General features: G+C 47.8%; 2 protein-coding genes across 4 annotated transcripts in view; one reads left to right on the forward strand and one right to left on the reverse strand.

Annotated features, from left to right (window-relative positions):
* Positions 1-12,914, reverse strand: part of LOC149340186 (uncharacterized) — a 110,211-nt gene extending 97,297 nt beyond the window's left edge. For all 3 annotated transcript variants that reach the window (XM_089548956.1, XM_089548955.1, XM_089548954.1), the window contains exon 1: positions 12,458-12,914. In XM_089548956.1, coding sequence (XP_089405082.1) covers positions 12,458-12,473 — 16 coding nt within the window. In that variant the 5' untranslated portion in view covers positions 12,474-12,914. The remainder of the gene's footprint in view (positions 1-12,457) is intronic.
* The window catches only part of LOC149340187 (uncharacterized), a 48,702-nt gene continuing 37,562 nt past the window's right edge, over positions 2,045-13,184 (forward strand). The window contains exon 1 of the mRNA XM_089548957.1: positions 2,045-2,361. The gene's annotated coding sequence lies outside the window, so the exon portion shown is untranslated. The remainder of the gene's footprint in view (positions 2,362-13,184) is intronic.

Below are 13,184 nucleotides of genomic sequence, written 5' to 3' on the forward strand. Positions count from 1 at the left end.
TCAAATTACGTCACATAAACCAGGTTTAAATGTTCACACCCAGCGTTTCTCGGCCAGTCACATGTACAGGTCGCTCCAAACGTTCCCAGGTCATGTCTACATTTTGGTCCTGTAATTAGGCAATCATGATAACGTTGAGCCTCAAATTCTCTGTAAGGAGTAGAAGAAGAATAATTCTCACTTCTGAACTCTTTTGTGGTTTATGGTTCATGGTTTATGGGGTTTAACGTCCCAAAGCGACTAAGGGTATGAGAGACGCCATAGTGGAGGGCTCCGGAAATTTCGACTCTTTTGTAGCTTCAGTCTTAAGTGACAGACTATCCCGATAAAAAGTAGACCTCGCGATCTGATAACTTTTCATATACCGTGTACGCAACAGTGCTTGCATAAGTTTTCAGAACGCAGATGCTGCGAATAACTTTAATCTCCTGGCAGTTTCGGCGTGTAGTCATAAACTGAAGTGTGCGCTTTGTGAGCCCCCTATGCGGCCTTCCCAGTGCATCCCTTGATGTCATGCCGCGCCTTTAGGCAGCTAAGAAATCAAACTCTTTCGTGGATTCCGCGATCTTAGTGTTTGTGTAGGGGCCTACACGGTCTCGGAGACGTCGAACTGTTGAATTCCTGGTAGAAATCAGTTTTACACGGATGCCTTAATGATCGACGTTTGATCAGAAAACAAGGCGAGAAATTTTCCAAGAACAGCGGCTTTTTAAAAGAGGATTTTCCTTCTACGGTACTGGGTACTACATCGAAAACATTGCGCTTTAAATGAACTGGTGACTGAATCACTAGAATTTATGTGAAGGAGTTAAAATTTCGTGGTACTGCGGTTTGTTCTGCGATTACAAGATCCATCACTAGTTTCAAGGTCCATCGCTAGATGCAAGACCTCTCACTTGAACCATCAAAAGTCAACACCAAACACTATTTTGAGGCTCGCTTTTATTACAAAAGTTCAACATTCTCCCACTCTCATTTAGTCTCGATCGCAAGCACACAGCAATGAGGTCGTTGTAAATTCAACTTCTCCTTTTTACCGCTCGCCGACAAAGGCCCAGCGTTTCTGAACAAACGTGCCACAAACGTGAACAAACGTTCCGCAAAGCAAACATGTCGGAGGAGCGCGGATGGACGGAGCAGGTTCGTAAAATTTTTCGCGCACCCATGCTCTATATTTTCTCAGAATACGTCGCTGCCTGGGGAACCCAGCGCCGACGATTCTGAGAAAACAAACTGAGAGGTTTCAAATTAAACTTGGGGTGCGTTCACACGCCTCCTCGACTTCGTTGCGCAGACGACTATATGTCAAGACAGCGTGAAGGGCGTCTTCATCTTTTCATCTCTTCTTTCATTTCGAAAGCATCCGAGTTCAAGGTACCTGTCTCAGATTCACTCTAATTTGACTCCTGCTATCAGGTCAACAACCGAAGCGTCCGTCCTGTGTGAAACTTTGGACAAAACACAAAGCGGCACTGTGAGGTGCTGCCTGAAACTAAGTATCCATTGCAGCAAAGCTTCCTTCGTAGATATGATGTCCAGCAGTTGTGTCCTGATGTACTGTCCTGAATAAAAGCCAGCATTTTGCAGTTCACCCGCTTAATTCTATCTCAAGAACATAAATGCTACGTTTCTCAAGAGCGTGTGATGATCCACAAGTTACTTGTCAAGCGAGACACACACGTCGTCGCTCGAGAGCGTTTTCATATCAGATCATAAACCCCGTTCAGTTTGCATTTCAAATTAGTCTGCAACACATCCGGTAGCGCATTAAATTTCGACGTAAACGCAGACTCGATTGGCGAAGCCTAATATGCAAGGGACGCGTGCAACTGCCGGAGCAGGACTTTGTTTCCATGAACTCGCAATTGGAACGCAGCTATTTACCGGCACTCAGCGTGGCGCCAGTCCAACTCTGGCACGCGGCGAGCTGGGGCAAAGGCAAGATGGCCGTAAAATCCGAGTGAAAAGAAAAACGACGCATTGGCCTGTTTAACATTCTACGCACGCTAGGCGCCTTCGGCGCAGCTGGTGAATACCGACGGCTGAGATGCGTAGTGCTCACGCTTCGGGAAGTCCCAAGAGTGTAGGCTATCTCCAGCGTTCAGGCATGACACTTCAGTGAGTCGAACACTGCGTCGGAGGAGGTGGCCGCCCCACATAATTGCCACGATAACCGGAACTGGTACAGAATTTCGAGCTACTAGTTTAAAGAGAAGCAGACGGGTGCTATACTTAGCGCTGCTTAATAAACGAGAGAACTGCGCAGCCATTTAATAAGTGCTATTCATGGGCCCGGACGTTGCTTGAGGAGTGACGCAGCAGCAGTACGCACCACTACGGGCAAGTGATTCAACTATACAGGTGCGAGTACGAAAAGGACGTTCACTTAGTAGTTTGTGGAGGAGCGGTTGCTTTTGGCTACGCAGTGCGCCTTGCCTTAGCGAGATCGCACCTTCTCGTTATTTCCGCCTCACACAAGGTGGCACCTCAGCTTTTTGTCTAGCTTTGTCTCGTTCGTTCTAATTTTTTCGAGGTAGCCCATCAAATCGTGGCGCGCGTGCATGTGTTAGCATTTGTACTTGCTCGCACACGCAAGCACACGCAAGCACACGCAAGCAAGCCTTCCTTACGTCATGATTACGTCATGATTCCGTCATGAGGCTGGATTGCTGAGCACGAGCTCGTCGGTTCGATCCTGGCGGTAGCGACCCCATTTCGACGGAGATAAAATGCGAAAAAAAAAAAAACGTTTGCTAAGATTTCGGGGCATGTCATAGAAACCACTGTGACTGAAATTAATCCAGAGTTCTGCTCTGTGACGTGTCCAAAGGAACGTAGCTTTGGCCTGATGCGTTATTGAACGATAATTAGCCACGTTGTCGTATAAATAAAATGCTATTTACACATCCAAGTCGAATGCTTCCGGTCAAACACGGCCGCTGGATCGGCTTGAGAGGCAAAGAAAGACCGAGGGGAAAGCTGAAATAAATATACAATGTCAGAGCTGTTTCCTGTTTCTGAAGAGACGGGAAGCACTTCCTTTCTAGAGAAGGCTGCCTATGTTGTGAACAGCCTGCAGATAGCATAGTTCTTCACTCCGCTTTGACTTTGTAATTTAGTTTAGAACGCAGCGGTTCCTGTTTACAGATTTCTACAGGAACTGTAAGGTCAGCCTTTGAAAACATAGCAATCTGCAATGCACTCACTCCTTAGATTCTCATACTGTGACTCCACAGGCGAGGAATCACTCTGCGCTTTGGCGCCATTTTGAATCGCGCGCAACACTGCGGTAGAAAGCAACTTTTCCCTCGTTTTCTGAAAGGCGCGCGTTTAACGGTATCGAGAAAATTAATCGTGGGGATGTTGGTACATATCGCTAGCAGGCGATTGATAAAATGAGCAAGAAAAAGATCTGTTTAAAAGATATTGAGAGGTTTAAGTTTCGGAACAGTTTCTTTTTTTTTTTTTTTTTTTGACGTACAGGAATTGCCAAAGACGCTGTTTTACCTCAGCCTCAATCTGTAGACAATGCCATTTTCGCTGCAAACACAGCGGAGACGGGAATGCCTTCCGCAATGTAATTGACTGGCGCACTTTTGCGGTTCCTGTGTCTGATGCTGGAAAAGGGCACCGTCTTAATTGACATCCGCCGCCGCGATCCAAGTTTGGGGGGGGGGGGGGAGACATAATTGAATATGATGTTGCCATGGCAACGCCGAGCTCACCCTGCCTTGTTCAACCACCGTGTCCCTACCCAGCGCTTTTAGCAGTGCTGTTGTGAGCGGGGTTAAGGAAAAAAAGGCAAGCAAGTCCAGGCCGATTAGGTCATTCTTGCAAGGCGGACGGAATCAGTTAACGCACACACATAAAGAGGGGTCTGTATACTGTACTACCTGTCATGGTTGCATAGGTCTTGGATGCGTGTATAGAGTTTTATTATCATCGCCTTGCACATTAGGACTTTTTTTTTATACGCTCTTGAAACTTGTCGTGAATGTTGTATCTTTTGTGCAAGACATTATTCGTTCCGAGGGGCTGGAAAGGATTGACATTATCTGTTTCAGATTTGTGGTAACGCCAAAGCTTTTACTTTCCTTTTTGCGCTGCCTTTTCATTCTCCTTGCTTGTCGCTATTTTTGTTGACATGTGTTACCAACAAGCCCAAGCTGCCACCTTAATAGACTTCATTGTACTAACAGGAGAAGTAGTAGTCGTAACTGAACAAGAGTGCCAACATGTCAGAAACAGACCTTTTGGTGGAAAGATCTTGAGGAAAAACACAGCGCACTCCCAAGACACGGACAAAGAAAGGCAAGACGATACAGCGCTGACTTCAACTGATTATTTTATTGTGGAGCAACATATATATACGTTCGAAAAGTGGGCGGGAAGACATGAGTAACATCTGCTGTGTTTGCACGCGACCGAAAGATAACAAACTGCAATTGAAAATAACATGAGAGCAAGGGTGACCCTTGGAGGCAAAAAAAAAAATGAAAACTAGACAAGATGAACGAATTAAGTTTTGCTTAGTGTAAGAAAAATGAAATAAAGTTATTTGCTGGGACGATCGGACCAACGTGAATTAATAAAAGGCGCTCGATAATAGAACCATAAGTAATAGTGACATTTGAGATAATTGGTAAAGCATCTTAAAAAAAATAGAGCAAAAAGCAACGAACGCAGGAAGAATAGACACCACAAGCGCTTTCCACGATGCTGAACCAACTAGCTCAAGTGCCGGTATTTCTCAATTTCAGTACCATGAGCTCTTTCATCACTGCGAATTTTCCATCCCAGCGTTTGTGGGGTAGTTCTTTCAGCGTCCGTTGTCTCTTTGCGCTGTTTTTTTTTTTTTCAGGAGGAATAAAATCAGGGTCCTGTATAGCGTACAAATATTTTACCCTATTCCATTCCACTGCAATCATCCGCTGTGCCAGAAGGCTGGCCCCGATGACAACGGACTGCAACGGCGGCCGAGTTTTCTGAGCATCCGCCTAGCATGCGAGAGGTGCGAGGTTCGATCCCCAGTGCCGCCGGGTACCCACCGGTGACACAACGGGTGTAAGCTTTCCCCTGGTCTGATGCTCGGCTTATTTGGGGTAAAATGCTTGGGAAAAAGGGGTCTTCGACCCAACCTTGAGTAGAAAAACAAATACGCTGTGCCATGGCGCACTTTGACCGTCATGCCCTTGCGCCATGAAAATCCACCACCATCATCATCATCACCGATGAAAACGTGAGCATAGCAGTGCTTCAGCCAGCGAAGGGCGAAAAGGAATACATCGGGCATAGAACTGTTGTAATACGCCTATGCCTAGCAGCCTGCCTCCGCTACACTTCTCTGATGACCAGGAACTGTGTCCAGGTAGGGCCCAGCTGTGCAGGAAATGTGGATCAGAGAGAGGGCGCTCCCTACGATGTGTCACCTCACATCATCCTCACGTATGACCGCGTGGCTGAGGCGCGCCTGAAAGTGACCGCGTACAGGTGCAATGAGGGCGGATGAGCGGTATAGAGCCACCCTGCCGCTTCTTCGCTCCAACGGCGGGAGAAAAGTCTCAATCTTTCTTGCCTTTCTTTTTTACTCGCCAAATTAGCAACCACAGCGAAATTCAACCCGCGAGCCAAAAATTTAGGCTTGCACTGCGAATCCTGAACCACGTTGTCGTCGTCGCGCGCCCCTAGTTTCAGTGCGATAGCAGAGCGACGAGCTGCGCAGACAGGGTCAAAGACCTTCCAACTCCCGTCCAGTTTCACAGTACACATATCCTGTCCCCCTCCCAGTTAGCGTCAGCGATTCGTAAGAGTACCAAGAAGCCTACATGGTCACTCTCTCTCTCGGTCAGGCGTCACGCGCCGGATTTCCTTGTCGAAACAGGTTGCCTCGGCTGAAAGAAGCGGATTTCTGATAGCGACCGTTCTTTGCCCCTGTTCTACGTGGTAACTTTTACTTCGAGCGGCGCACTCCCCTTTATGCTGCCTGAAATCAGTGCAGCCATCATAGCAAAGAGCTGCAGCGCACTGACGCCTCGCAGCACCGCGTGAAACGCACTTAGCGACTCATGGGGGAATGAGTTGGTTGCCCGTCGCAATCAATTTCTGGCCCGGCTGGGAGCTCTGCGGGAATTTTTCCGAGCCTGGGAGCTTAATTAACGCCAAACGAGTGTATTGCATAAGGCAGCGAGCTGACGCGGAACGTGGGAATTCCATTTAGTAGGCTCAATGCACCACGGGAATACGTAAAACGGAACGGAGCGTGCTTACGATCTGTCGAGTTTCGATGGAAGCGAAATTCTAGAGGCCCATGTACTGTGCGATGTCAGTGCACGTTAAAGAACCCCAGGTGGTCTAAATTATCCGGAGCCCTTCAATACGGCGTCCCTCATAGCCCGAGTCGCTTTGGGACGTTAAACAACAATAAACCAACCAAACCGATCTCCACAGCTTCAAAGATGCATTGCTTCTGCTCGCCGACAAAAAGTGTTTGCACTTAACAGAAAGAGAAAAACGAAAAGCTTCTCTCCTCCCAATGCCACGTGAAAACGAAGGTAATAAGGTTCATGGGTGTTTAAGGTCCCAAAGCGACTCAGGCTATGAGGGACGCCGTATTGAAGGGCTCGCACCGTAAATTTCGACCCCCTGGGTTTTTTTAACGTGCACTGACATCGCAAAGTACACGGGCCTCTGGGATTTCGCCTCCAACAAAATCCAACCGCCGCGGCCGGGATAGAACCCGCGTCTTTCGAGTCGGCAGCCGAGCGCTATAGGCACTGTGCTACCACGGCGGCCTGAAGGTAGCAAGGATGCGGATACCCAATGGAAAACAACTTAGAAGTTTGATAGGTTTAAAGTTCGTGGATCAACGTCGCCTTGCAACTGCCTATTCCGAGTGCGCTTGCTTCGGGACTCCATTTAGCGCTGACTCAAGCATTGTCAGGAATTAGCATTAAGAAAGGAAGATAATGAAGAAAACGCAATCATTGACTAGCGTGCGCATGTCGAAGTCTGCAGCCTAAGCATTCCTCGCCATAATCGACGTGTAAGAGTGGACGTGAAGGGTGTCGGTTTAGCCGAGTAAACAGTGCGGCGTAAGGGCCATCGTACGCTATTGACAACTCATAAACAGCAAAGACGCAGTGTTGACGCTAAATTCCGCTAAAAATTACTATACATTTCACCATTAGGTTTCCAAGATAACGGACCTCATTGTGTCAGTTTTTTAGCAAAACAACTGTCATAAAGTAAAACAACGAACTTAATTACTTTTTGACAAAAAAAAAACATTCTGATGTGTTGGAAAAAGCACCTGTCTCATCTCGGTTTAAGTTAACTTTTCGCCATAGAATCAGCGATTTGTCTTCATGTTCAACAGTGACTAAACTAATCATTACTTTATTAGCCAGGGGAATGGGAAAGTTTAATTTCCAGAAACATCTCAGCTTCGTGGTCGGCTGCAGTGTATTTTGCAATAGATTGTAGGTTTGTGCCGCTCGTTCCAGGGGTACCTGCAGCTTTCCCTCATGCCCGAGAAATTCAGGTCTTGAGCACACTCGAGATGTATCCCGTCGCTTTCTGCTGGTCAGACTCATGAAACCCATTCAAAAATGTCGGGCAAGTAACTAAAAGATAAAAGAGAGTCGGGCGAGAGAGAGTGAGAGAGGGAGAAGCTCTTTAATGAATTGTAGAGAATTTAGCCGGCGTTCGAACAGCGCTGGAAACAGAAGGAAGTGGAAAATAGTTGAGCAAAATAATTAAAAACGAGTAACAATATGCGGTCATTGAATTAGAGTGAATATATGTCAAAGGGTAATGCCGAAAAGCTATAAAGTTTGCGGAGAAGTCCAGTGCCCTGCAGGCGGGTACACAAAAAGTTCAGAGCATGGCGAATGCATATCAAAGGAAGGGGAGCTACAAGAATGTGGGGAATGTTCGGATGCCTTCCGTTCCTTTACGTTCCGTGTTTGCACTGTGCATCGAACTGTGTAATTCCTAGGCAAGATAGACTGTTTAGGTGTGAAAACGTATCAACTCTGAAAAAAAAAAAAAATATATATATATATATATATATTCCACCGCTCGCAGTACAGGAGTAGCGCATTCTAAAGGACACGAAAACACAAAAACCGCTAATGGCAACGGTGTCACCACGTACTGACTGACCACTTTCGCATTTCTCACACTTGTGCTTTTCTCTCTGCTCGGCTATCCACAGCGTAACTTTCCTTTTAGATATGCCCCGCCGCGGTGGCTCAGTGGTTACGGCGCTCGGCTGCTGACCCGAAAGATGCGGGTTCGATCCCGGCCGCGGCGGCTGAATTTCTTGAAGGCGAAATTCTAGAGGCCCGTGTGCTGTGCGATGTCAGTGCACGTTAAAGAACCCCAGGTGGTCGAAATTTCCGGAGACCTTCACTGCGGCGTCTCTCATAGCCTCAGTCGCTTTGGGACGTTAAACCCCAATAAACCAACCAACCTTTTAGATATGCACTTTGTTATGCGATCCTCATCTTCGATCCCGAAAACGTCCGAATAAATAATGCGCGCGTCAACATCGAGGCATTACCAAATCGGTGAGCCTCTCTTTCGATGTTTCCGAGAATAGGCGCAGTTTCTTTCTACATCGCCGATCATTCGCCCTTTGGCGCTTGCGCACGGTGGCACTCTAGATAACGAAATCCGGACAAGCTGCAGCGCCAGATCCAAACTAGCGTGCCATGAATGTTTCACGAGTTTCGTTTCGTGCCGTGATTCCAGTACTGATCGAGCAGGCAGCGCGCGAACTCTTTCAACTCGTTCGAAGAATCTTACCAGACGGACGCTGCCGAGAACTGCGGCAGGCGGGCGAAGAATACCAACCTGGTTTCTTCAACAATAGGAATCGAAGAATGCAACCGATAAGCGCCAAGAAGAGGGCAACATTACTGTCCGATTACTTTTATCAGTGGCTCACTGCCCAAGACACCCTTCGCTGCTAGGGCTGTGCATTCAGCATTCGCACGCGCCGTCTCGATGACCACTTCTTACGGGAGTTCTCCGCAGAGCGTGAATAGAAGTTGGTGACTCGGGGGCTCTTGAGATAACGGTGCTATCATTCTGGCGTTCATCACTGCCCTTAGCTTTGCGTCATGCGTGACGTCAAATGTGCCATTGTGCCTTTGATACTATTTTGTGCTGAAGAAAATAAGGGGGGCTTTCTGTGAAGTGCTTTGCTCCTTATCGCAATTGGTTGCCTTCTGTCGTACGTTTACTGAAGACCTCAAGGAGTACGCTGTTACGCCGTCAATTTAGGTGGCGAGTTTTTGCTTTTCGCTCGTGCAGAAAACAAAGTCGAAACGCAATTTTCGTTTCGCGCGTGCATCTGCAGCCGTGAAATGGTTTTAGATGTTCCCTCTCTTGACGGCTGTTTATTATTAGTGTTGCTATTATCATTATGTTATAGGGTTGTTTGTTGCAATGCGCAGAAGGCGCCGGCTACCTAGTATGTGCGCTATGTGCATTAGTATGCGCCCTATGTGCAATAGTATGTGCGCTAGAAAGTCGCGCTTCCTTTCGCTTTCGGTTCGAGGCTATGGTTCCATGGTCAGGCTTCAGACAAAGATCGGCGAAATCGGTGACTGGGGACCTTAGCGGTAGCGCGCCGTACAATTTTGGTACGGATTAATGAACCTAATGAGGGCACTGCGATAGTGTGTTCTGGATCCACTGGGCACGGCTGGAAGTTTGTGACGGACAACATGCAATGCACAGCGCGAGAGAGTGGCAGTTACACACGAAAGGAGATCGGTTGCAGCGATAACGTAGTGCTATCGTGCACTGGCCAGCGAAGCTGATCTGTTGCCGCCGCCGCGGGTTCGAAACCCATGCGCTTCGCAGTCGCGGCCATATTTATTTGATTTCTGCAGGCCTAGCTGTCTTCAGACACCTAAACAGATCACTTTATTTTTTGAGATTGGAAGACTTAGTGCAAGTGCAATAAAACATCTGAAATTAGGAATTATACACTTATCTGCCGCAAGTTTTCTAACGCACAGCGAAAGACCACGGTGCACTACAAGATGTGTGGTGGAAACGAACCGTATGTTTGGCACCAAAAAAAAAAAAATAAGAGGAACTTCGTGCGCCGCCAAAAAACATCGCTGCTTCAGTTAAGAAGCGGTGCAAGTACGCAATACAAGGAAAAAAAGTGTGCAGGTGCTATGTACTGCAGCCTTTACGTTTACTTTCGCAGATTCCGACACGCGCGCCGTTCGCGACCTGTTTTAACTTTGTGTTGTGTTTTAAAAACCGTCGCCGTGTTCCAACACTGTAAACACGCCAGTGAACGCGGATCGGTATGTGGGGTGTAACGTCCCGAAGCTGCGCGTGGATTATGAGGTAGACGCCGTGCGATCACTTGGTCTTTTTACAACCTGCACCGGCACAGCAGGGGCGCTTTCGCATATATCGTCTCTATCATAATGCAGCCGCCGTGGCCGGCACTAGCTCCCATGACCTTGGGCTCTGCAGCGGAACACGTGCATACCAAACGGAGCTGTTGATTATTTTTGGAAGCCATTCCACCTCAGGTAGCTTGCTTTTTTTGTTGTTGTTGCTTTACGCCCTGTTTTACGCCGTGTTTTCTACGCTTCGTTTATTTTTTGGCTATTCGCACCACGGACAGTATAGTGTCTGTCCTGTACTGCTGTATATCATTAAATCACGGGCCGCAATGTGTACTGATAAATCAAGCATTGCTGAAGGTCGCTAGCTGACAGGCTGACACCTACAGCTTTGAGATTGCTTAAGTTAATAAAGGAGTTTGAATCATGAACCTAGCAACCAAAGAAAAATAGACCACTGCGTGATGGCACGCCTTCGGCAGTGCTTGTGTTTATTCAGTTTCCCTGACGTCATCCTGGTCGAAATGTTCTAAGACACTGCAACGCTGCAGTACACGCCACCAAAGCAAGCGCCGCTGACCTAAAGAAGCCGGGGTGCCTCGATGTTCAACTTCGCTGCATGGATGCCGGGGGCTCCGGAACGGGAGGGTGAGTGCGCGGGGCCTCCTAACATTTCTACAGAGGAAAAAGTTACCCCCCCCTGAGTCGTCTCCAACCGCTGGCACTCAGATCGGATTTCTGACAGACGCTACAATTCTAGGACGTTAATAACGTAAAACACCTTGGGGCTGAGCTGGATTGGTTTCGTAGTCAGTCGTAAAGCATTTATTCTGAGTAACATTAACTAATCATGTCCCAGGAGAAGTTGTTGATTGTCTGACCCCCGTTCATGAGCATGATGAGCCGAATTAAAACAGACTACGCCGATCACTCTTTGTTTGTACACCTTTATAAAGTTGTCATTTTCAAGTTTTTATACAACAACCACTGCTGTGAAGAGCTTGTGAGCAAATATAAACAAAAAATACAAAATGCAATATGCAAACGAAAGATGAAATGAATGAATGAATGAATGAATGAATGAATGAATGAATGAATGAATGAATGAATGAATGAATGAATGAATGAATGACAAAAACAAACTTGAAGTCCTGACAACCCCTTCAAAGAGAATTTCCGGAGTCCCTGATGAATGTGTACTCTATAATAAGCTGGTTGCAGCACGTGCACCTTTTTTATTTTTACTTTATTTATTTATGAATACTGCCAACCCTCATTTGAGGGTCATTACAGGAAGGAAAAATTAAGGGAAAAATGCATAAATGCGCAAGAATGAACAAGCCTCTTCGAGCATACAAGAGAGCATGAAAACGCAACACAATTCACAGCACTGCACAGACACCTGCTATACAAAAATACACAACTTGTTAGAGAAACACTTTTTGTCATCTTAGGATGCTGCGAAAAATGACTTTTGGCAAGCGACTTTTAGCAGTTCTTTGTAACCTGATGTGGCGGACTTGGTTTCAGACCAAAGAGGAAACGGGACCAATGCTGACAACCCACGTAGCATGGACAGCTTGTGAGACGGAGCTGGCGGCGGCGATATAAAGAAAATCACCTAGAGACGAATACAACGGTAGAATCCGATTCCACTTGCTCTCTGCTTTCTAAGCGAGCAAAACTTCACACGCGCTATCTCTCATCTACGCAGCGTTTGTTTTCGGAATTCCTCGTAGCAGCTAATTACGAATCCACGACACCCGAGCAAACACATTAATGCATTAACTTTGCCTCGAATTGCCAGGCCATTATCCAGGTGTGTGGTCATCGCCGGGTGTCCCGAACTGGTCTCCATGACGCCATGAAGCCTCAGATCTCCAGGCGATGATTTCGGTAACTCCGTCGTCAGGTGTCCTCGAAGACACATGCAAGTTTACGAATTAACGCGGCGACGAATTATACACATTCGGTTGGTAAAGTTGGTCCGCGAGCTAACGTTAACGCGTTTTTCTTTTTTTTTTAAGAAAAATTTGCGGAGTCTGCTCTGCTCCAGATCTCCCGCAGGGTGAACCCACCTGTAGAGCTCTGCATGGTGACGACTTCCCGCCTGTCTCCCCTCGACAACAACAGCTCGGGTCAGGAGTCGGCCATCGATGTGACAGCGTCCGACGTCTCTTGTTATCCCGGGGACACTCAACGCGACAGTGCACCAAGCGTTGCGGGCTGGGTGGACAGCGCGTATGTATACTCCGCACTCCTCACTCACTCCTCACTCGCTCCACAGGCACACGCAGACACACACAGAGAGTAGACCGAATACCGCGCACACTCAACACCAACACCGCCGCCGACGGCAACGTCGAAACGTAGCTGTCGCTGCTCTTATCATCGCACGCGTAGCGGCGGCGACACGACCGGCAGAAAGCAGGCTGACACCTTCGTCACTCCCGCGCTGGCGATCGCGCGTCTGAGGAGACGCTCCGAGCACGGCACTGATCGGCCCGTGCCTCGCTGCTCCTCCCTTCGCGCCTCGGCCCGTTGCGCGAACCGGGACGGCAGCTCGCCTCGCCTTCCACTTGCCGCGTTTCGGGCGAGGAAAACGCGCCATCTGTCTGGCGCCGGAAGAAACTGCGAAGACACGACGCGCACGTCTCGCAAGGTGCATGCTTCCCACGTCGCTCTCCATCGAAGTATCATTTAGCGAGAGAACATACTGCAAGAAAGTGACTGCGTATTTCTTCTTTTCAATAACCGGTACTTTCTCTCTGTACGAACTCCTCTGCAGTGCTCTTGCTTTCGAAC

This window comes from Amblyomma mixtum, chromosome 6 (assembly GCF_055824585.1).
Source record: "Amblyomma mixtum isolate Tamu chromosome 6, ASM5582458v1, whole genome shotgun sequence".
Taxonomy (NCBI): Eukaryota; Metazoa; Arthropoda; class Arachnida; order Ixodida; family Ixodidae; genus Amblyomma; species Amblyomma mixtum.